General features: G+C 43.4%; 1 protein-coding gene across 7 annotated transcripts in view; it reads right to left on the reverse strand.

Moving 5' to 3' along the window:
* The window catches only part of LOC144158632 (muscle calcium channel subunit alpha-1-like), a 649353-nt gene that overhangs the window by 46792 nt on the left and 580613 nt on the right, over positions 1 to 21948 (reverse strand). For 6 of the 7 annotated variants that reach the window (XM_077689654.1, XM_077689656.1, XM_077689655.1 and 3 more), the window contains 7 exons: positions 21505 to 21663; positions 19991 to 20101; positions 18396 to 18479; positions 7561 to 7683; positions 4691 to 4756; positions 3955 to 4049; positions 774 to 933 (listed from right to left, as the gene is read on the reverse strand). In XM_077689654.1, coding sequence (XP_077545780.1) covers positions 774 to 933; positions 3955 to 4049; positions 4691 to 4756; positions 7561 to 7683; positions 18396 to 18479; positions 19991 to 20101; positions 21505 to 21663 — 798 coding nt within the window. The remainder of the gene's footprint in view (positions 1 to 773; positions 934 to 3954; positions 4050 to 4690; positions 4757 to 7560; positions 7684 to 18395; positions 18480 to 19990; positions 20102 to 21504; positions 21664 to 21948) is intronic. The other variant, XM_077689653.1, reaches the window with a different exon arrangement.

Below are 21948 nucleotides of genomic sequence, written 5' to 3' on the forward strand. Positions count from 1 at the left end.
GCCCACTGCAATGAACATAACGTAACCCATCCCAACGACACAGAAAACAACTTATATTAAACCTAATCCAACCCATTCTAAAAGTCCTCTGCGTCGATCTCTCGTTATAGTAATAACCAGACTGAAGAAAGAGCCCCAACAAAATCACGATAAGCGAAAACTTGAGAACTACAGCAAGCTAAAAAAACTTCCCCCATGCCAGACTTAACCCTAAGCCCTCGCGCTTCAGAGCAGGTGCCATACCACAGCGCCGCCGCAGCAACTGTAGGAAAGGAGTTCTTGGGGAATATTCGTCCCATATAATCTCCGGGTGGCGTGCTTAGTTAATCAGAGGCGACTGCCGTGAGAAATTTCTGACGTTAATGTTCACGGTTGTCGTGATAATAGACACTACCTACAAATAATTCGCCCCGGTCACAGCCACACCGCATATTAGACACTAGGCCGTATCACGGGTAACAATCCAGCAAGGGGCGACTCTCAACCGTACACAATTCTATGCTATTGATGTATTCAAGTTGTGGGGTTTTACAATGCACGAAGCTACACTTTGGGTTATGAGGCGCGCCTTAGTGGAGGGCTCAGGGTTAATTTTGACCACCAGCAGGGGACCTTTAACGCGCGCCGAAATCTGTACGAACCGGCGTTCTTATTTCGGCCTCTATCTGAAAAGCAGCCGTTTCGGCCGGGGCCAAACCCGCGTCCTTGGGCTAAGGCGATGATAAGATGTAAATAACCCCAAAGTGCATCATTTTTCTTTGGAGCAACGTTACCAGGAAGGAGCAGAGGATGTAGAAGGAGATGAAGTAGATGAGCGCCACGTCGCTGCCGCAGGGTGCCTGGTCGCCCTCTTCGGAGGCTCCATCACACTTGACTTCCTCCGAGTTCACGCACGACAGCATGATTTCCTGCCACGACTCACCCGTGGCTGACCTGCAACCGTGTAAAAAAAAACACGCGGGATGGTAACTCGAGGTTCCCGCTACAAGAATGTTTCGATAACTTCGTGTGGATAGTCAAAGCGGAAATCACAGGTTCTAAGCTGAACACCGGAGCTGAGACTTCTACTGTAGCGTGAATGCAGTATTTTGGTTCGTGCCATCACATTTACAACTAATGGCTCAATAGTTGTACCCGTCTGTCCTCGCCGCGTGCAAACCTGACTACTTCGGAGAAGAAAGGCAAAGCAAACAAAAATGACACGAATAATGTTATCCGCCTCAGCGTATATCAGTTTTGCCTCCGCAGTTAGCCAGCCAGTAACCTAACTCGCAAGCCTCGAATTTTCCGTTGCACTTTTCTCGTACGGGGCGGCGTTTTGCGTGGAAAACAGTAGGTACATCGCTCGCGGGTTATTTGAGACATGTACTTTGTGCATTTGCCTTAGGCACATTCGTTGTTTTGCCCTCCCGTTCCCCTTCTTCCTTCTGCTTTCCTCCCCTGGCCCTCAGAGCACAGCCAATTCATGTGTGCACTGCTATTTTCTCCCGAAGTAACCATCATCCCAGACACCTAAAAGGCTAAACTACATAGGTGCAACCATGTTAGTAAGGCTCTTTGGTACAGAAACAGCACTCCTTCACCAGAGAAGTAGCTGGCCATCGCAATGTAGTAATTGGCCTCCACTCACACAACTGAACAGTGCAACTTATGGCCCTCAGTCCCCAGCAGCCGTAGAGCATTGGACCATGTCGGCGGTCAGACCACCGGTACAGCCGAGGGTGCCAAGAATCTCTGGGTTCGGACAGGTCGCCTATGGAAATTGAACCCGGCGACGTTCAACGCGTGAACCCTGTCTATCGTGGGAAGCTTTGCTATACTACTAGAGGAGCTCTCAGACATTAAATAAGATATCATAGGGCTAGGCGAAGTTAGAAGGAGGGAAGATGGCTTCATGGAGCTGTGTAGCAGGCATATTTTGGGCTGCCGAGAACCTCAAGAAAAGAAAGAGCACGGGATGGGTTTCTTAATCCCCACAGAAGTAGCAGAGAACACGGGGGAATCCTTCAGCATTAAGGAAAGAGTATCTGTTGTTGTGAGCAAGCTTAACAAGCGATACAGGTTAAAGATGGTACAAGCGTATGCGCCAACAGCTAACTACGACGATGATGCCGCAGCAAATTTCTATGGCGACGTCGAATCAGCGATGAAGAAGAAAACAACGCCGTTCACGATTGTGATGGGAGGCTTTAACGAAAAAATAGGTGAGAAGGAAATAGGAGAAATGTCACTAGAAATCTTTGGAATAGGCAGTCGAAACAGTCGAGGAGATGTACCGGTGGGATACTGGGAGAGGGATGGCCTGAGGATATTGAGCACATTCTTCCGCAAACGAAATAGGAAATGGACATAGAAAGTACCGACGGTTACACAGAAAATGACATTGACTTCATTTGTAGTTACAACCCAGGTTTTGTGCGGGACGTAGAAGTGCTAGGAAAGATATGGAGCAGCGATTATAAGATGGTTAGATGCAAAGTAAGGCTGAACCTCGCAGGGGAAAGAAGGAAATTCGTTAGAAGTAAGAAACCCATCATGAAGTCAGTCCGAGAACGGATGCAGGAATTTAAAATGACCTTTCGAAGTAAATTCTCGCTTCTAAACAAGGCAAACAATGATTGTGTAGAGGGGCTAAACGACAACCTACCAACGGCATTAACAGAATCTGCAGCAGTTGTAGTAGAAGCAACATATAAGAAACAAACTAGAAAGAGAAGTCAGGAAACGAAGGAACGGCTTGTTCCAGGCTCAAGCATAGAGCTATTTGACGCTCACTAATTATCAGCAGTGGTCTGCGGCGAACTGAGCAGCACATGGTAATTACTCTTTATCTTTCACGGGGGATAAGATTCGAACCGGGAGCGGGCACGCTTTACCGATAGCAACATCCACGCGCGGAGAACGGCAGATTACAAGCTCAGGCGGGTGGCTTAAAAATCTTCCCTTTGCCCCTTTCTCCCGGGATATTGCTTGCAGAAGCTCGGGCATTCTCCGTGCTAGTTCACTAATTGCGCACCTAGGTAGAGCACGCCTTTTCCAAAGCGAAACCGAAAACACGATAGCCGCCCCTGAAGCGTGAGGGAAGCAGCCTGTCTCGCAATGCATAAAAGCTGTAAAGTCTTCGTTTTTAAAATAATTTGAGCTCATGTGAAGTTTTGAGCTACGTTTGTTTCTTGTGCTCAACCACCGAAGAACTATTTGTCAGGGAAACTATTATAGATGTTTATCCAATGAACGCTTGCGTTTGCAACATTTGTGATGACACAAACCGTAGTAACCGAAGGCGTACGGGAAGCCGACACCCATTTTCAAGCATTTTCTGCTTTATTAAATAACTGATATGTAGTCGCGAGAATGGTGTGCTATTTAGATTTTCGGCACCGTAATCTATCGATACATGCCGACTTGTTTTTACCCTTTAGTGTCGCTTTAATGTTGCATGAAAATATATACGTAAAATTGAGAAACAAAATTTGACGTAACGCAAAGACGCCAATAACACTACAGTCAAGTCAAGTACGCATGTAATGCATCGCCACGTGTAGGATGAAATGATGCCGCCTTTTCATATCTTTTGATAACATTTTATCTCAAAATTTTTTATCACGTTTTTCTTCGCTTCTCATGTATAGTTTCCGGCCAGGGGGACTGTGTTGTGCTTTGCCCTTGCTTTGCCCATACGTACACGCTGTCTTTCTTCGAGTTCCAATGTACCAACAAGCTATTTAGTGAACCCGCCCGTAACGGACGCCCACTTTTGGTCTGAAATCGCTTTTATGGCTTGCTTTCGAGAGTTTCAAAATTACATAATTGTCAAACCTTAGCACAGAACCTTTATAAAAGTTGAACTTCGGGACCTAAAGAAGCGCACGCTACCCGTAACTGTCCCGTACCAAAATCATTTCACCGAACTTCATCAGTCAGTACACAGTTCAAGTCCTTCGGTTTTCTTACCTAAACAGGACCAGGACAGCCTGTGGGAAGGTCTGGAAGTTGTTGTTGCGATCGATGGCGCTATCATCGTTCTCCAGGCCAATTTTACCAAAAAGCTGCGGGGATGGGGAAGCAAAACAGAACAGAAACGCCGAGTAATGCCACAATTTGCATGAATTAAAATTCAGCGATGTTTGTCTTTGTGAACAAGAACATTTATGATTGCTTCAAATATTTCGTTACTCCAATACACACCTCGAGCTCGCAGCAAAACCATTCAAATTTGGGCCATCCAGGTATGTTGAGTTGTGCGACATTTATTTTCTGGTTTGTGCTGCAGTTTGAAGAGAATTATAGACTGCAGTGCCATGTTTCAAGGTGAGTGCCAGATAATTTAAAGCCAATTTGCTACACACTAGGGAAAGCCGGCAATGCAAAAGCTGCAAAAGTGCGCATATTATTATTGGCCCGCTTCTACATTTTACAGGTCTGCTTGCAGTCACTATCTGTACGCTTATTTCTATTCTTTCTTATCAGCGTTTGGAAAATGTCTAAAATTTACAACAAGCAAATTGTATCCTTCCAAGACTGCTGAGAATGCTAAAATTCAACCTCCCTGCTCTGTCGCTAAGTCAGTCATGCTGCCGGCAAGGCGCTTTCACGTTTGTGCAAAATGAGAATGAAGCAAGTTAGACACTCCGAAAACATCAGATATCAGGGATTATAAAATACCAGTACGTGATGCTGCGTCACTTACCTGCATTCCAATAACTGCATAGATGAAGAAGAGCATCACAATGAGAAGGGCGACGTAGGGAAGGGCCTGCAGAAAAGGTAAGAGGACGATCTTTTCCAGATAGCAGCACCAAAGAGCGTTTACAAAATTTAGGCAGCGTAGAAAGCAGGATGTTCTACCTGATTATATGTCATAAATATGTTTTTCTTAGGTGTGCTGCTGAAGTGACATGCTTCTCTTTATTGTGTGGGTAACTGCTGTCTTTATTGCTGCATGATTGAGGGCATAAACATTACCTGCTTGTGATAACACATTCCGTGAATTGGAGCAACCCAGACATTTTGTTTTCGTGCATTTCCACTCAAACTAATTCGATTTTCGTAAGCACTGACTTTCTCACCTCTATTCTGGACCTCACTAAGGGTTCAACACAATGCAACTTTTTTTATGGTAGGAGCAAAGTTTTCTGTTGTTATACATGGGATGCAAGAATTTAATTCGTATGTAGGCTAGAGCTGTTAGTGGGGAAAATGCACAGTTCGTGCTTGCATATACGTATCCGTGTGTTGTCGGGAGTTAAAGTGGCCTGATGTCAAAAGTGCAATTTATTGAAATAGTGGTGCTAGGCCCAAAAAGCCGCTCCAATTCTTGAGTTCGCTGTGGACTGACAACCACATTAGTTTCCCGAAAACAACGTGCTTAATCTCGCAACTATTTATGCACACAGTCCAACTTTGCAGTTCAACTGACTCAATTTAACAGCAGGGTGAGGAAGTCATCTTATGAAGTGCCACCCGAAAAAATAGAAACTGGCAGAAATGAAAATCGCACTGCTGGGCGTATATTCAGGTGAAAGGGCGTATATTCAGGTGAAAGATGAAAGAAAATTGCCAAGCCCATTCTCTGCCCCCCGCTCCCAAAAATTGTTTAGTAATGAGGAACATAACATTTTTATGCTGCAAGAACAATTTGCGGGGTGGCTGCACGCACAAGCACTAGAAGGAGGGTGGTATAGTGTATGCTATATATAACTGTTTTTGTCCATTTTATTGTCTTTTGCGTCTAAAGTTGTTATGCTTACATTTAAGGAAATAAAACTGAGACATTATTTACTCTGCTTTGGTCAATATAATGGCGCACACACAGAATATTGGAAGCACAGTCTGTCGTAAGACACAGCAAAGTATACGCAAAAGATCGTTAATTCGAACTGCAAGGGGACGCCACCACAGTTTTAATTAATGAAAGTTTGAACTAACAAAAGCGGAGTACAAAATATCCACAACGCGACTGCGGAGCGGTGGGGCATGTCAGCAACTGAATGCTTGAAAAAGTCCGCGATTGCATCCAGCCTTTTATCCTTAAAGCAGAAAGTCAGCACGTTCCTCGGACGAGCGAATGTAGGGGAAATCCTCCTTTTCTAGTAAAGTCGGACCTAGTTATAACGAAGTAGTGAAATGACATCAAATTAGTTCGTTATATCCAAAATTTGTTGTAACAGTAGAGGTAAACATCGCTCTAACAAATGGAAAATATGGCTCGCGCAAATATACTTGACACAAAAATGCATTTTGTTAGGCTTCTAATCCACTATAAACAAGGTAACCCGTACCTTTCTCCTGCATGTCAGGCTCAATGAACTCGAACAAGAGAATGTGAAACTACAACAGAACCAAGTTCCTTGACAATACAGGCCTGCGTGTTTATTTATTTGATGACGGATGGGATCTTCATCTGGTGTATGCTCACAGCACTGAGCAGGATATTATTTTTCACAGTGTACACGAACAAAAGGGACTTTATACTTGTCGAGTTTCGGACGACGTGATTTTTAACCAACTTCTTATACTCGTGGTCAAATATTTCTATGTTATATCCGATATCGCGCGCGGCTCTCACGGTTTCAGTTTCGTTATAAAAGAATAAGTGTCATTGAACTAAAGCGTGGCCAACCAAAGTTTGTATTTAGTTCGCTGTAGCCGATAATTCGCTATATCAGCGTTGGTTTTAATGAGGTTCAACTGTACTATAAAACCAATAAAAAGGCGGGTGGTATTCCATCCGGCGATTACTCCCGAGCGTAGGCGTCACTGGTGTCTCGGGGGTAACCTCCTCGTGCTCACTGGTAGCGACAGGTTTTATCTGACCACAGAACGATGCCATCTGTCAGCACGACTGACAGCCATGAACTCGTGTCCACATTGACCTAGTCCCCAAAGAAACCTCTTGTAAACATCCGCCATGGGGTTTTAGATTGCTTTTACACGATTAAACTTTTCTCGCCGTTGTTCTTTCCTTTTAAAAAGCGACGCAGCCTTGTGTGTATATAGCGGGGCCATTTTTCAGACCATGCGCCTGATCCAAGGTGGCCTGATCCCAAGCTGCCGGAGCGGTGGCGCGTAGTTCGAATTATCCGTGGCGAAGGCTCCTCACGTTCGGATTAACGGGCGTGAAGAGCCTTGGATTCTAAGGAGACTTCGCCAGACCAAGTAGTGCGGTTCAATTATCTATAAATTTGAATTATTGAAGTTCGAAATAATGAGCTTTCATCGTAGTTATATCAGGAGGCCTCGAGTGCGATGTAGTCAGTGTCGGATTTGCTTGTATTGTCTTCTCTAAAAACTGATTGCTTTGTAATTTCTACACTGATCTTGATAATTTGTGTCTATCCCTGCATGACATGAAAAACAGACGTCGTGATCAAGAAGGATCTCAAAGAAGAGCGTTGCGGGGACTTTCACTGCTATCTCAAGAACCATTCAGTATGTCACAACACGAAAGGTCTGAGCTATTGCCAACTTGGCAAATTAAAATTAAGTTGACTAACTTCTTCAATGGCTCTACCCGTATATTATCGTCTTCTTAGTGTAAAAATATTGGTGTAAACATACCTGGAAGGACTTGATGAAGGTCCAGAGTAGGGTTCGGATGCCTTCGCCTTTGCTCAGTAGCTTGACGAGGCGCATCACACGGAACAGTCGGAAGAAATTGATGCTGATGATGTTTGTTCCCGGCTGGGAGGAAGGGGCAATGGCACGCGGCAAAAAAATAACAAAAGGCGGTGTTAGCCTCACCCCCTTGCAGCACAACTCGGAGGCATGCTTCGCGGTATTGAGATATAAAATGGCCTCGTATTGGAACTCTTAGCTAGTGCCTACGGTAAGCAAGTGGCAGCTGAGTTCTGAGTACAGTCGAGTTCTTTGCAGCATTAAGCTTGCTTTGAAGCAAGCTGCACGTTTAACGATAACATTTACAGTTTTGCTTAAGTACCTGCGGTCCGCTCATGAAGTTTCAGGTTCGATCTTTGCACTTGCTTACAGTGGGACATAGCTGAAAGTACCTATACATTTCTTCCAGCATGACGACAACCAGATTCATAACAACTTGTTTGGCACTGTCAGTTGCTTCAACTCCATAGCGATTTTAGATATCTTGGGTATAACAAAAATACCAGGAGCCAGGACCAAAAATGAGTTGGTAACTCATTACTGTAACTGGTAGAAAAAATTTTGCCATTGAGACGCAATGGCGGCTGATATTTTCACTTGAATTTCATTTCAGCGTTTTGGTTCGAGGAATTGCGTCGTTTCAGAGACACCTGGCTGTCGTTACGCTGGCCGACATATAAAAATCATGCACGCTGGCAGGCAAACATGCGCTCATTTACAGTAGAAAAGATACCTCTGCACATCCTTCTCGCTTGATTAAATCCAGAAGTCATACGTGAAGTTGATTAGCCAGCACCAAGGAAGCCGAGCTTATGATAGGACATAATGTGCCTCCCAGAATGCACTATGTGCGAAAAAAAGCTAATATGAGAGAGAAGTGACATTGCTGCTGTGGCCTCGGATTAACGTTATATGCGACTTATATAAGTTATAGCGTGAGAAGCTTTGAACGTACCTGTTCACGTGTAATACACCTTAAAATGCAAATTAACACTGCTTACTGAAGCTTGGCTTAAGATGGAGCCTTTGAATAAGACAACAATCTGCTCTGTCTAAGATACTAACCTGTACACTTTACCGTTTTGTTTAAAATATGGAATTAACGCCGCCTAAGCTTGTACATAGAGAGAATAAGTTTTATTTGATGACTCAAGTCCAAGCAGTGGCTAAACTTGTAAGGATGCACGGTTTTCAAAGCGAAACCTTTTAAGCTCATGACATATAATATTTGTGCAGTATTAGTGTAGCTTGTTAGCATGCATCGTATTAAGCTCTATGGTAGCCGTATCCTTGGTGCAGCTAACTATGCTATTAAAATTGTTGAATAGCTACGTGATCACTGCATAAAATGAGGCGGGTCCGAAGGGTCATTGTAACCATTCCAGTTGTAATTACCTTAATCAAACTGACTGACTGTGAACTTAGAATCTAGAAATATTGTTTTGTGTGAACTGCTTGCTGTGTTGGACCGTTTGTAATGCATAGTATTGTCGCCAGGACGTTGCTTCGTGATTTGTAAACCAGATCTAAAGTATTGCTCCCACTAGGCAGAGCCCTGCTGCACCAAGTAATGGCGACACCCACTTTCATATAACCTAAACACTATAAAAAGTAATTGAAGATGCACATGCAAGATGGTGTATGGATGGTTTTTTCCTCGCAGTTGGATATGAAACGTACGGCATGTTTTAAAAGCGCACATTGAAAGACGGTAAAGCGCAAAGCATAAAGGTTCTTGCATGCTGCAAACGGCCAAGCATGAATGATTCATTCCGTAAGATGAGCATTGATGATATTAACAATCAACAAATCCTTGGTCACGTGGCTAGTATTTGTCAGTGATGCTTCACATTTTCCAAAGTGGTTGTAAGTAATGTTGCACGAAAGTAGTAGTTTTATTTTGGAAAGCAATCCTCAATTCTACTGAATTTGGTGCGTTATTTCAGACAGAGAAGTTAACCTAGCAGTCACATGAATGTGGTGATGATTCCGAACGGTTAAAACAGCTAATACACGTTGTGCTGTAGGAAGGGAGATGTTATAATTTAATTCGGTTTTAATTTCGCTGAATTAATGACATTCGGGACGAGCAGCTGCCAAATTATGCGGCAACCCCTACTCGGGCGATGATTGTTTGCGGTTAGAAAAACGCTTGCGGTAGTTGCCCTTGTAAAAACCTCTGAGCGAGTCCTGCAGTTCCTGGTAGGGAATGTTACAAGGTGTAAGGGATGTGGCAACGTGTTGGAACGCCACATTTTTTAGTGTGTTAGTTTTGGTCATTAGCTGCAATTTTAGATGAGGGGAATGTGAACAAAATTTCCATTACACAAATTAGAGGCATATTAGGAATCCAGCCCTTTTTGCAGTGCTGAAGGAGTTTAACACACTTACCGAGCCGAGATTATTTGTCAGTGATACTGTCGCCACATCAATGCTTGTTGGGAACCTGACTATACACAATTGTTGGGTTTCGCATTCCGTAGATCTAATTGTTTTATTCAACAGGATCAAAGTTCTTTATATTAGTGCAGCTGAGTGCCACCTAGAAGAGCTGTTCATCATTCACATGTTTTAATTGTATTGGATTTGTGATCCTGCTTTTGCCCTCAAAATATTTGGAATGTTTCATATTGGAAAGCAAGCAGATTTAAAAGGCAGACCTGACTTTTTGGCAGTGATTACTTAAAGATGACTAATCACGGTTTTCTGATTAAGTCATAACGCCTATAGGCTACAAGAGTTGGCACCAATGACGTCTTTTTAAGGCTGTAGAACAAAGCGTAAACAACATAATCAAAGTATAGGTTACTACGCTTCGGCTGCTCAGAAACGTACTCGTGCTTATCACAATTATTTCTAGTGTTTATTCAAACGTACAATAAAGATTGTTGGTGCTGGATGTGCGTTGTTAAGAAAACGACCTCATGTTGGGGTTTACTTTTGAAATATGTAAAATAAAGAAGCGATGAACTAAAGTCACAGTCTAAAAAGTCAGCACCACACAGGTGCTGGGAGCTACATTTCAGTCCGATTATAGACAAAGCGAGACTGTGTTACATTACAGATTGGGAGGCGATAAGCGGACTACTACGGCCAGTCTTGCTTGGACACCACAGTCGGGCTAGGGTCAAACCTGGTGAAGTAAAAAGGCACACAGCACGCGAGGTTCTACAAAGGCACACTATAGGCAAGCAGTAAGGCTGTTTTCCTAGGCAAAAAAGGTGACCACTAAAAAGCGTGCACACACTAAGGTCGATTTCAATCGACCCTACAGGTGCAAACTAAGTGATTGCCAGTTTGGTTTCTAGCAGCTGGTAGGGCACGAATTGCAAAAGACTTGTGCAGGACCGCGGCAATGGCGACAGCCACAAGATTTGATGCCAATTTTTCAATGGAATGCTCTTTTTCTGTATAAAGGCGCGCTCTCGCAGTTGAGTCTATGCTCGCTTTTGTCCCGGCCACGTGAAGGATCTCGAAGATCTCAGTGAAGGTATTTGTTGATTATTAAATGCAACGTCGATGAGTTTAAACAGCTCTTTTTTTCTGAAATACATTGAAACAAAGAGTGAACACTGACGACTTCTTCATTGGCCCTCTCTAAGTTTAACTGCAAGAAAAGTATGACTGCAGAAATAGCAGCGTCAAACATTCTTCTATGTGAGACAGTACATTTACAACATATAAAACTCGCGGTGACTTTGGTGTCGCAAACTCTTCGGCGATTACCGGAAAATAAAATAATCATTACCTGAGCTACTAAAAATACCCCTAGAGGGGATGTAGCGCTTTACATTGCAGCTTTTAATGAATAAATGCCGATGGATGGCCAAGTGCCAAGGCCGACAAATTCGTTTCGGGAGTGCAGCGTTTATCAACGGGCTGCAGGGGCCGAAAACGTAAGGAATATTTTGAAACACTGCCGAACAATATTTATTGCTGGAGAGGTTGACATGTGGTACTAAGATTGAATCCCTGTTAGTGCCACTCTTACTCCCTACGTGAAGTACTCCTAAACGTTTGTTTTACAAAATACTGGCCGTATAGTACAGTGCGTAGGATGGATTTACCGAGGTATGAGTAAACTCTTGCTACGCGTCTGGGCATAGAAAAAAACTACACTTATAAACCAGGCGCCTTCTTCCGACGTGCTATCCCACCAATACCGCATCTTTTTAGGGCGGCTGCCTCGGCTGCCTGGTTTTCCAAGGTGAGGTAATCGGCGGAATTTTTTTCTGCGTGGTGCAAAGAACATGCTACAAGGAAGTTTGGCAGTACGCTGGTGTTTTTGCCCTTTTCTGTGTTACCATCGCGTCTTGCGGGTTTGCCCTTGTGCAAGTCGCCAACCACCTGATACATACCCAGCATGATGCGAGAAAGAACGCAGTGCTTTTAATAATTTGCTAAGCTCGGCATTAAAGCTTCCTTCACGCCACAGGGCACTGTATCCAAGGGACGGTTATTGTGGGAAACCTATTGAACGTTCTGTTAGCTGTAGGACAAAAAATGTTTAAGTAGAACTTGACACTCGCTGATGAAACTATCATGCATAATCCAAAGTCCTACAAACGCTCGTGAAGCCCTTCCGGTTAGTTTTAGGGCTATTCCAGGGTCTAGAAAGACATCCAAAAGGTGGAGAGCTTTTTGTGGTATCTTTTTTTCTTGGTATCTTCCTGTGAAAGCTCAAAACCCGCCGCGAGCATCTCAGTGGCACCGCTGCAACATGTTAGCTTGGTATACCAAGCTAATATTTTCTTTTGAAGATCATAGTGTACAATGTTCAATTAGTGACGTTGCTTGGAGCGTCATTAGGCTCAGCAGTACAGCAGTTAGGCTTAACGTTAGGTAAAGCATGACGAAGTTGATATCACGTATACACGTGGCACACACCCTATGCAATACACGTAACTTAGGCGTATAGGCCTATTAGGCTTATGTGCATAGGCCAATGCCATCGCCGGGATTTTTTGTTTGGTGCCAATAGCAATGCTCACACGGTGTTGCAAACCCATAGAGCAGCACATACATGCCCAGGTATACACTGACCGACGCTTTACCCAGATTTCTATTTCGTGAGTCACAAAACTCATACAAGGCTACCAACATGGCACCTGAGTAGTTTCATTGTTAGGAAGCATACACGACGAAAACACCGCGTAGATTGTCCCCAAATTTTTTCAGGATAAGTATGTTTAGCAAGCTTCCGTAGCTCAACTTTGAAGTAAAACATTTCATTGCGTGTTGCTCATTGGAGAACATAGGCCTTGTTCTTTTTCTTTATTATGCTCATTCACAATACGTTACATTATGGGGATGCTTTCTACAACCTTGTTCGCTACGACGCTCTGCATGTCGGCACTTCCTTGTTTGGCCATTGGGAAGCCAACAGCCGAAATTGAAAGCTGGGTCATATATGTGTATGCGGGACCTGGCAACGGCAATTCAGTCCTAGCTAGAGTAACCTAACATAACAACGATCCTGTACAAACGCTGCGCACTACCGCCTGAGAAACACGCCGTGTGAAACTATCGTTTCTAACGCCAGGTGAGGTGGGAGGGCATTATCGCATCGGTTTTGTTGTTGTTGTAGAGGTACAGAAAATAGTATTTCTTAACTGACAAGTTTATGCATATTAACAGTTAAGAACCAACTATTACCCACAAAAAATATTATTTCTTGACTGACAGGTTAATGCATGTTTCCAGGTAACAACCAACTACCAGCGGAAGAAAAAAATTTCTTGACTGACAAGTTAATGTGCATGTTACCAGTGAAGAACCAGTGGCAGCTCTTATACAATGGGGCTGCTACCAGAACGTGTTGAAGAAAACTTGAGATTGATGCAGAAACACTGCCTGCATCAATTGCCTTGATCAAAGAATCATACTCTGCCTCTGTGCATGACGAAGAATTTTTTCTCGCAGGCGTTCTGCAAAAAATACTGTGAAAAGGAATATTTTGTCTTCTTAGCCTGTTGTAGTTGTCCTGACTTGTGCTGAGTGTTGCGGGAAGCCATTAAATTTTATTAACCGCGTGGAGCAAGTACAAGACTGGTGCGAGCTGCAGCGCCCGTGGGTGGTAGGCAGCTGAAGAGGATTGCGGGGAGAGTCAGCAACAAGGAGTGTCGTAGAAGCGCTCGCCACAACGTACAAGCGGTAAAGTGATCACCAGTCCATAACACCAAAAACAAAGACATTGACTGGTATAATGCAGCACTGTTCAGTACGAAACAAAGGCGCTTGAAATCGAGCAAACATACAAAGCGGCACTTCTTGGTAGAACTTCTTGGTAGAAGTTGGCAGCTACAACCAACAAGTGCCGATTACAGGTTGCCCGGCGAAGCGATGCCGGCTGATGACATCCAACCAGAAGTACCCTTTCACGCAAGTGAGAGATGGAAGCGCATGCGGAGTGAATTTTATGTGAGCACTTAGTGTTGCTTAGGCATAAAAGATGGCTAACTATTGAAATCTGATGGCCATAGACTTATTACACTGCCACTGTCGCTTTGATGTGGGATGTCGTTGCTGCAACTAAAGGTTTTAGATTATGACATCTTTCTTCCAAATAAATTGGTCTAAAATCAAAGCGCTATTTGTGTAAAAAAATAAATTTCAGAATAATCTCCGCAGACGATTTGCTTGATCTGCTCAATAAAGCGTTCAAGTGATTGCGGGGCCGATCAGTGTTTTTTTTTTCGCCCCGTCTGTGTGAGAAGTTGGAGAACGCGAACTGCTTGGATCATTCAAGCTTTAATAATGCACCCAACCATGAAAAAAATGTAGATCGCTGTCGTTACACGTTTAATAGCAACTTAGCATTGTTCTTGTCACATGATCGGCCAAAAGGAACCTTCGCTAGGCCTAAAGCTGTCGGCTCCGTGCCCATTTCTGGCAGGCCGTATTTCACATTACTAAGCGCATAACCGGAATTATAACCAACCTGTTAAGTTTGACATGATTCTATGTCTTGGAAAAGCCGGCACAATAAATGACGGGAACACCAAAGGTAGAACAGAACAAGGTAGTACAGGAGATTTGATTGATTTGATTATGAAGTTTACGCGCCTACGCTACACAGGCGATGAGGACTGTGGAGGGTTCTAGATTAATTTTGACTACCTGGGGATCTTTAACGTGCGCCGAAATCTCAAACACACGGGTGTTTTTGCTTTTCGCCTCCATAAGAAAAACGGTTGCCGTGGCCTGGAAACGAACTCGCGTCCTTGTGGTCAGCAACACGACGCCATAACCACTGAGCCACCGCGGCGGGTGGCAGAACAGGAGAATGCGTCCTCTCTGTGTGGTACTACCACATGTGTTTCATTTTTTTTCTTCGCTCAGGTTTTGAAATATGATAGAAAACATTTCCTCCCAGTATAATAGAAATTTCAATTGGTCTAAGCGCAGCATCACTGTACAGACGTAGAACCACCGTTGGTTAAATAAATTGAGTTGCTGCTATATAATAAAAACGGTAATAATTAGGCAGTTTTTTTTTTCAGTACGGCTACAAGAACTGTCAAGTTTTGATTTGTGCCCACCTGCACACTGCGAAAATATCAACTTCGCGGGTGTACAAGTGTAATTAGCGATGCCTGACAACGCTTAAACTTAAAATCATCAGCATTCAGAGAATATCTTGGCTTTATAGCCTGTAGCCTCAAGTTTCTCTGTTATGCGTAACGTAGTAGGACGGGGTAGAAAAAATATACTTGAAGAGAATATCGCTCCTGGATACGATTAGGATGTCTGCGAATGCGATAGGAAGGTTCTCCTAAATATTCTCATGGCTCACAATGGCCTCCATAATAGTTATAAGTACAAAATTCGGATGTACTTAACGTCAATATACACGGTGAACAAAGCCTCAAATATTCACGAAAACCATCTCCACTTTGCGAGACAAAGCCACATCTCAAGTGCAACAGTGAACGCGTAAACGCATCTCTACGGGTGCTTTTTTGGTGGCTGATTGCTTCAATACAAAAAAAGTGACATTGTGGGCAAATATGATCAGCTTGTTTTACCCAGGAGGTGTTAGTACGCAAAAAACAGAAGGCCATTTTAAACTTTTCCGAAACATTGCTGAGGCGTGAGCTCACTGGCATTTTTGGACCATTACATAGACGTAATATTCATAGATTTATCTAAAGCCTTTGATCGCGTGCCCCACAATCGATTAATGTTTAAAGTTCAGCAGTTACAATTCAATGACAAAACTACTCGCTGGATAAAAGAATTTTTGACAAACCGATCTCAATCAGTAAACATTAATCAGTGCATATCCAGCAGCTGCTATGTTACTTCGGGTGTCCCACAGGGGTCAGTTTTGGGTCCCCTTCTGTTTCCAATCTACGTTAATGATATAGCATCCGGTATTACCTCATCTCTGCGTCTCTTTGCAGATGACTGCAATCTTTATAAGCAGATAACTAACATTGATGATGCCATTAGCCTATAGAATAACTTGTCTAAATTAATCGAATGGTGCAACAGATGGCAAATAGAACTCAACGTATCCAGAACCAAACACATGACTTTTTATACCCCCTTAGATATCGAATGGCGCAACAGATGGCAAATGGAAATCAACGTATCCAGAACCAAACAGATGACTTTTTATACCCCCTTAGATACTCCTTCCAATAAGTATTTTGTTGGCAATGGTCAAATCAAAACCGTCTCCTCATTTAAATATCAGGGTATATTTTTTACTTCGATCTGAGCTGGAGCACTCACATTGAATACATCACTAACAAGACCCTTAAAAAACTCGGATTTCTTAAATGCCGCCCTTTTCAAGCGAACAGCAATACCAAACTGCATGCGTACATTTCATTATTAAGATCCACATTAGAATATGCTTCTGTTATCTGGCATCAACACTTAGCGTCCTTTATTAACTCCCTCGAAGCCGTGCAGAACAAAGCTGCAAGATTTATCTTGCGTTCCTACACTTCTGATATAAGCGTATCTGCTCGGAAACGTTCTCTTGATCTGCCTAATCTGGATACCCGAAGGAAATTTTCGCGCTTGTTGTTTTTTCACTCCCTTTACTACTCGGAGTCATCTTTCAGGTCATCCAATATTTTGCTTGCTCATCACATGTTATCCCGAACTGATCATGCACACAAAGTACATCCGATTTTTGCTAGGACCAAAAAATATCAGAACTCCCCCCTTGCTTTATCATTACAGGAATGGAACTTGCTCCCGGTAAGCTTTGTTCATCTGACAGAATCATCTTCCTTTCAAACCGCGTTGCATTCATTTATCACCCAAAATATTGACCAGTAGCCTTACGAACTGCTTTGTTGAAAAAGAAATGCTTGTTTTTATGATATGTATGCTTTGAAATTTGACTGCGGCCAATTTTGATGTTATGGGTTGCTCTTGCTAGCATCTTATACATAACCCTGTTGCAGTACTAAGTTATTTGCGTTCATACATTCTCTGTTAAAGAAAAAAGACATAAGAAAGAATGATGAATGATGGATGTATTCTGTATGCCACGCCTCGTTCAACTGTGAAATAGTGTTGTTTGGTTCTAACCCCTTCTCCCCCCTATGTAATGCCCATGACGGGCCCTTATGGTACTAAAATAAATAAGTAGATAAATAAATAAATAAATAAAAATAAATTTGTTTTAAACAGCTAGAAATCCCAATGGGAACTGAGAACTTCTTTCTAGGCTAGTTCTTGATTAGTTGCCGTGAATTGAAGCGCAACGAAAGAAACACGGACGGTGAATAGAGTAGACAAGACGGACATTAACTTTAAACTACTTTATAGGGCTACGCATGTGTTTATACTCCTGCAGAAAAAGAGAGGGCGAGAAAGAAGGATAGTACACATACACAGACGATAACAATAATAGATTGGTTTACAGCACGTTTTTCAGAAATATCATTTCGCTATTGTACTCTGCAATTGAGGTATCACTTACACAATCACTCGCTGTCTTCCTGATGTAATGCGCTTCAGCTAACGCCCTCACCTTCGTGTTCTTGCTTTTATTTAGTATTGTTATCTCATTGAACCGTTACCCAATGTCGTGCCGGCGGCTGTGAGCCACGGTTCAATGAGATAAAAATACTAAACAAAAGCAGGAACAGAGAAGCGAGGGAGTTTGCACAAGCGTATTACACCAGGAAGAGAGCGAGTGATTGTGTACGTGATACCTCGATTTCACTGTACTATAGGCTTTCTGAAAAACGTGCTGTAAATAGTATTGCTACCATGTGTGCATGGGTACTATCTTTCTTTCTCACCCTCTCTTTTTCTACAGGAAGACAGCCCATAAGTACAAGAATATAAGCAAAGTAGTTTAAAGTTGCCACCTGTCTTGTCTACTCTGTAGTCACCATCCGGTTATACTTTTTCGTTGCGCTTAAAATCATGGCAAATGAATATGAATGTCGCGATATCGCACGCCCTTGTGAGAAGCACCCTGACCTGACACAGTAAACAAAATTGCAGCACATCGTGACTGCTCAAGCAGAGTTTGCGACAGCCAAAGAGCCGAGAGGTGGGGCGGGAAGCCTGGGCCACTTTAAGTTAACAAAATCTTGGTTGTTCTTTGGGAATTCCTGCCCCTCTGGCAATCATGTCTGCGCTCTAAGAAATCCCGCTACTTGCAGTAGTTTTCTGGGCCAGTGGGTAGGCGGGTGGTAGACACACGCACACATAGAAAGAGAGAGAGAGAGCGAATGATATGTGCTGCGACAGGGCCACACAGGGATTTCCTAGAGGGCAGATTGGAGCCGAAGACCGCTCACGTTTACTTCGGAGTAGATTATGTCGATGAAGCTCCCCAGCACGATGATGAAGTCGAACACGTTCCATGCGTCCCCGAAGTAGTTCTGCATCGGTAGAGTGGAAAAAAGGGAGAGATAGTGAGAAAGGTGATGAGCTGCCTCATCTGTGCAAAGGCGCTGACAGAAAACGACGTCTTTTTTGAGAACGCCATCTTCGCGCTGTTTGCATTATGAACCAGTGCCAACTTGCCCAATGGCACTCCTTCTGTAGAAACTACGGTTTTGTACATCAAGTTGGTGCCTATATGCTTCAGTGTTAAAATGGTGCTTGTCAAAGCATTTTAAGTCTGCATTTGGGTCCTGTTGTTCATTCCACCAGTGATGATAATGAAAAGCGCACTGGTGTGCTCAGCAGGTTAGAATCTCGTTTTTCACCGGTACCATAAGCACAACCAAGCATCAAAAGTATTCAAAAGAGCTCAGTAGCGATCTTATGCTGCGTTCCTTGTAGCGTTGACGATGCGTCACAAGTCAGATAAATGGCCCAATCAACTGTGAAGGGAGAGTGCATGGCAGGCGCACGCAGAATGTCTCATTAGGGCGCCCACTAGGGACACATTTTAGTTCCTCCGGTCGTACCAGAAAGTAGGTATTCAATATACGCACCCTAGTTTCTGCACGTCTACGGGTTAGTATTAGCAAGCGTACAGAAGGGCTGAAAAGGAAAGTGCCTCAACTTGAAAAAACGAATGTGGACGAAATAAAAACGAAACTACACAATACAAGAACGTTCTCGTCTGGTGTTGCCGTCGCTTGTTTCGCACACCTTCGTTTTACAAAGTTTAACGCTTTCCAATTAAGCTATGCAGCACTCATGAGCTCCCCATTCATTACGCCTTATTAACGTACTGCAGGGAACAGGCTACGGGCTCCACTGTTCTCTTCAACAATGAATCATGCTGGAGTGGGACACAAAAACCAAACAAAAATCGAAATAATGCGGCTGGACGCAAAACTTCCAAAATATTTTCCCATTAGCTTCTATAATGGTGTTACTCGTTTATATTATGGAGGTAGTAGGCGCCTTTATCAGTCTGTCTATCCTCAAAAACCCAAATTGTGAACATCACATTTTCAACAGTGTGAAAAACGTTCTGTCTTGGGGTTAGGGTTGGGTACTCTTCAATTCAGTAACTAAAGAATGTTCAACAACGGCATAATACTCTGAATGTAGCGTTTTTTTTATACGTCAGTAGAATAATATTGAAAAGACTTCAAGTGACCTACTCAGTGAGCCTTTGCACAAATTGAATACCTGCTGGTAGGCAGAGAATTGGCCGCTCCTGGGAGTAATTCCACGTAAGTCAATGTTACTGCTAAAAGGGTGGTTGTGAACGAAGTTATATATGGCCACTTTGTTCATAAAATTTGGCATTCAAGCAAACTCTCACCATGTTGCCGAGATATAAAAGTAAATGTGGCGTATCGGGCTACCTTAATCGACTGTCTTAAAATAGTTGCACAATACACTGTTCTAGTCAGAGTAAGAATAATTTCGGAGTAAGGTCGTCTCAGTCAGCAGACTTAAGGCGTGCACTCTGAGAGGCCCTTCTCACCTTGAAGCGGAAGGCCACAATTTTCAGGACAAACTCCAGGGCGAAGACAGCAGTGAAAATCATGTTCATGACATCCAGGGCGTACGTGTAGGCTTCCGATTGGCCGTGGAACTGACAGGGTTCAGGGGGAGGGCAAGAACAGCCATGAAACAACAAAAGGAAAACGCACAAACCGTAGCATACTGTTCAAGCTAATAATGAAGTGCGTAACGTCGTGTTCTTCATGTTCGGCTGAGAGGGGTTGCATACGACTGTGACTGTACATCGGCTAGTTTCATATTTGTTTATACATAACTTTTATGCTCAATTGTTAGTGTTATCAGGTGTTATGTGTCCCAAGTAAACTTTCTAGCGATCGTCCTGTCTGCCTCTTTCTTGGTCCGTGTCTTTTTCGCTGTCACTGTGGTGTCAAGTCAAAACCAACTAGCCCAACTTTCAGCCTTAACGGCTGCAGTTCAGTTCCAGTTATCCCGGCCTAATTTCTTCCTTGATGTGCTGATATTATCTGCTCGAGATATTCCAGGCCCAAAAAGCAGACTAGACATATAGACTGGCACGCTTCTGCAATTGTTCTCTAAGAAACATTTTCACCTCCAGAAGCAACATGCACAAGCCTCTTTCTGGCTGTTGTTCGGTGGGTAAACTGAAGCGACACACAGTGATACGGCCCTAAGTTACTCACTCTTCACTTCTGATGCCTATCAACCAGAAAAAAATGTACACTTTTGTGCACAACAGGATTCTCCTTAAAACAGATTGAGTTACTTTTCTGTGGATCGCTTTGGTGAAGGCAATGGTGGAGTAAATGTCTGGTAACCGCGAAATCCACAAACATCGAAGAAATAAACACGCGGCACGCTGCTGGTGCATACGAAGTGTTTCAAAAAATGTAACGCAACACACGCCAGGGCAATTTGCTAGATAGCAGAGCACAACGAATAAAATTACACAAATATGCTGGAGACGTCTGCGTACACCATTCCTAACTGTGCAACATTAGAATTGCCAGCCTTCAATGACATTGGAAATGACACCTTACTGGAGTGCAACTTAATGCTCATGGCGACTACGTTTCGCACTATGATTTAGTGTTCTGCGAAGCATCTCTGTGGATTGTCACTATTCACGAAAAATCTGATTCCGCGCTAACTATTACATTAAAAATGCCTGGATTGTGCTTATATGAAATGCTTTGCATTTCTGCCTTACCATCGGCCATTTCTTTTTTATTCTGACCTGCCGCGCATACCAGAAAGGGGCAAGGTCTTCTCGTGGGTCCGGCGGACACCTTAAACATGACCCCCCGCGACGATGACTCGCATCAAAGAAATTTGCTCATGCCAGCGTTTACGCTAGGTGCTAGAGGGCGCCACTAATGCAACCAAATCTAACCATAAAGAACAGGCAGTGTATGCAGCTAAGAATTTGTGTCTAAAGCCGGCGCAGGAACAACCGACTCGTGTGCAAAATGAGAGGTGACACTCAGCCCTTGTGTGTGGCAGCTGGGTACTCACCTTCATGGCAAGGGTGAGGGTGTTGGTCATAATGAGCACAAAAAGGGCGTACTCAAAGTACTGGGATGTCACAAACCACCACATCTTGTACTGGAATCGGGCCTTGGGTATGTAGCGCCGCACGGGCTTCGCCTTCAGCGCAAACTCGATGCAGTTCCTCTGCGCGCCACGTGAGAGGCAAGAGCAAAGGGTTGGGAGGTAAGGAAAGGATGAGCAAAGCGACGTCAGGCAATACTGCTCGTTCATACGGGCATTGAAATTCTTTATGTTCTTGCCACATTTTTATCTTTGGTAGCTTTTTTCTAACCATACTTTAGTGAGGCAAAAGTAGGCCTTGTCGTCGCAAATAAGGTTAGAAGAAAGTTAGAACACCATTTAAACAGAAGCACCCTTCCAGACAGCGTTTTTGCTACTAATTATGATGACATTCTTATTTTTATCAAA

The sequence above is a fragment of the Haemaphysalis longicornis genome, unplaced genomic scaffold, assembly GCF_048455015.1.
Source record: "Haemaphysalis longicornis isolate Haplotype H1 unplaced genomic scaffold, Haemaphysalis longicornis Haplotype H1 scaffold_10, whole genome shotgun sequence".
In the NCBI taxonomy this organism is placed as follows: domain Eukaryota; kingdom Metazoa; phylum Arthropoda; class Arachnida; order Ixodida; family Ixodidae; genus Haemaphysalis; species Haemaphysalis longicornis.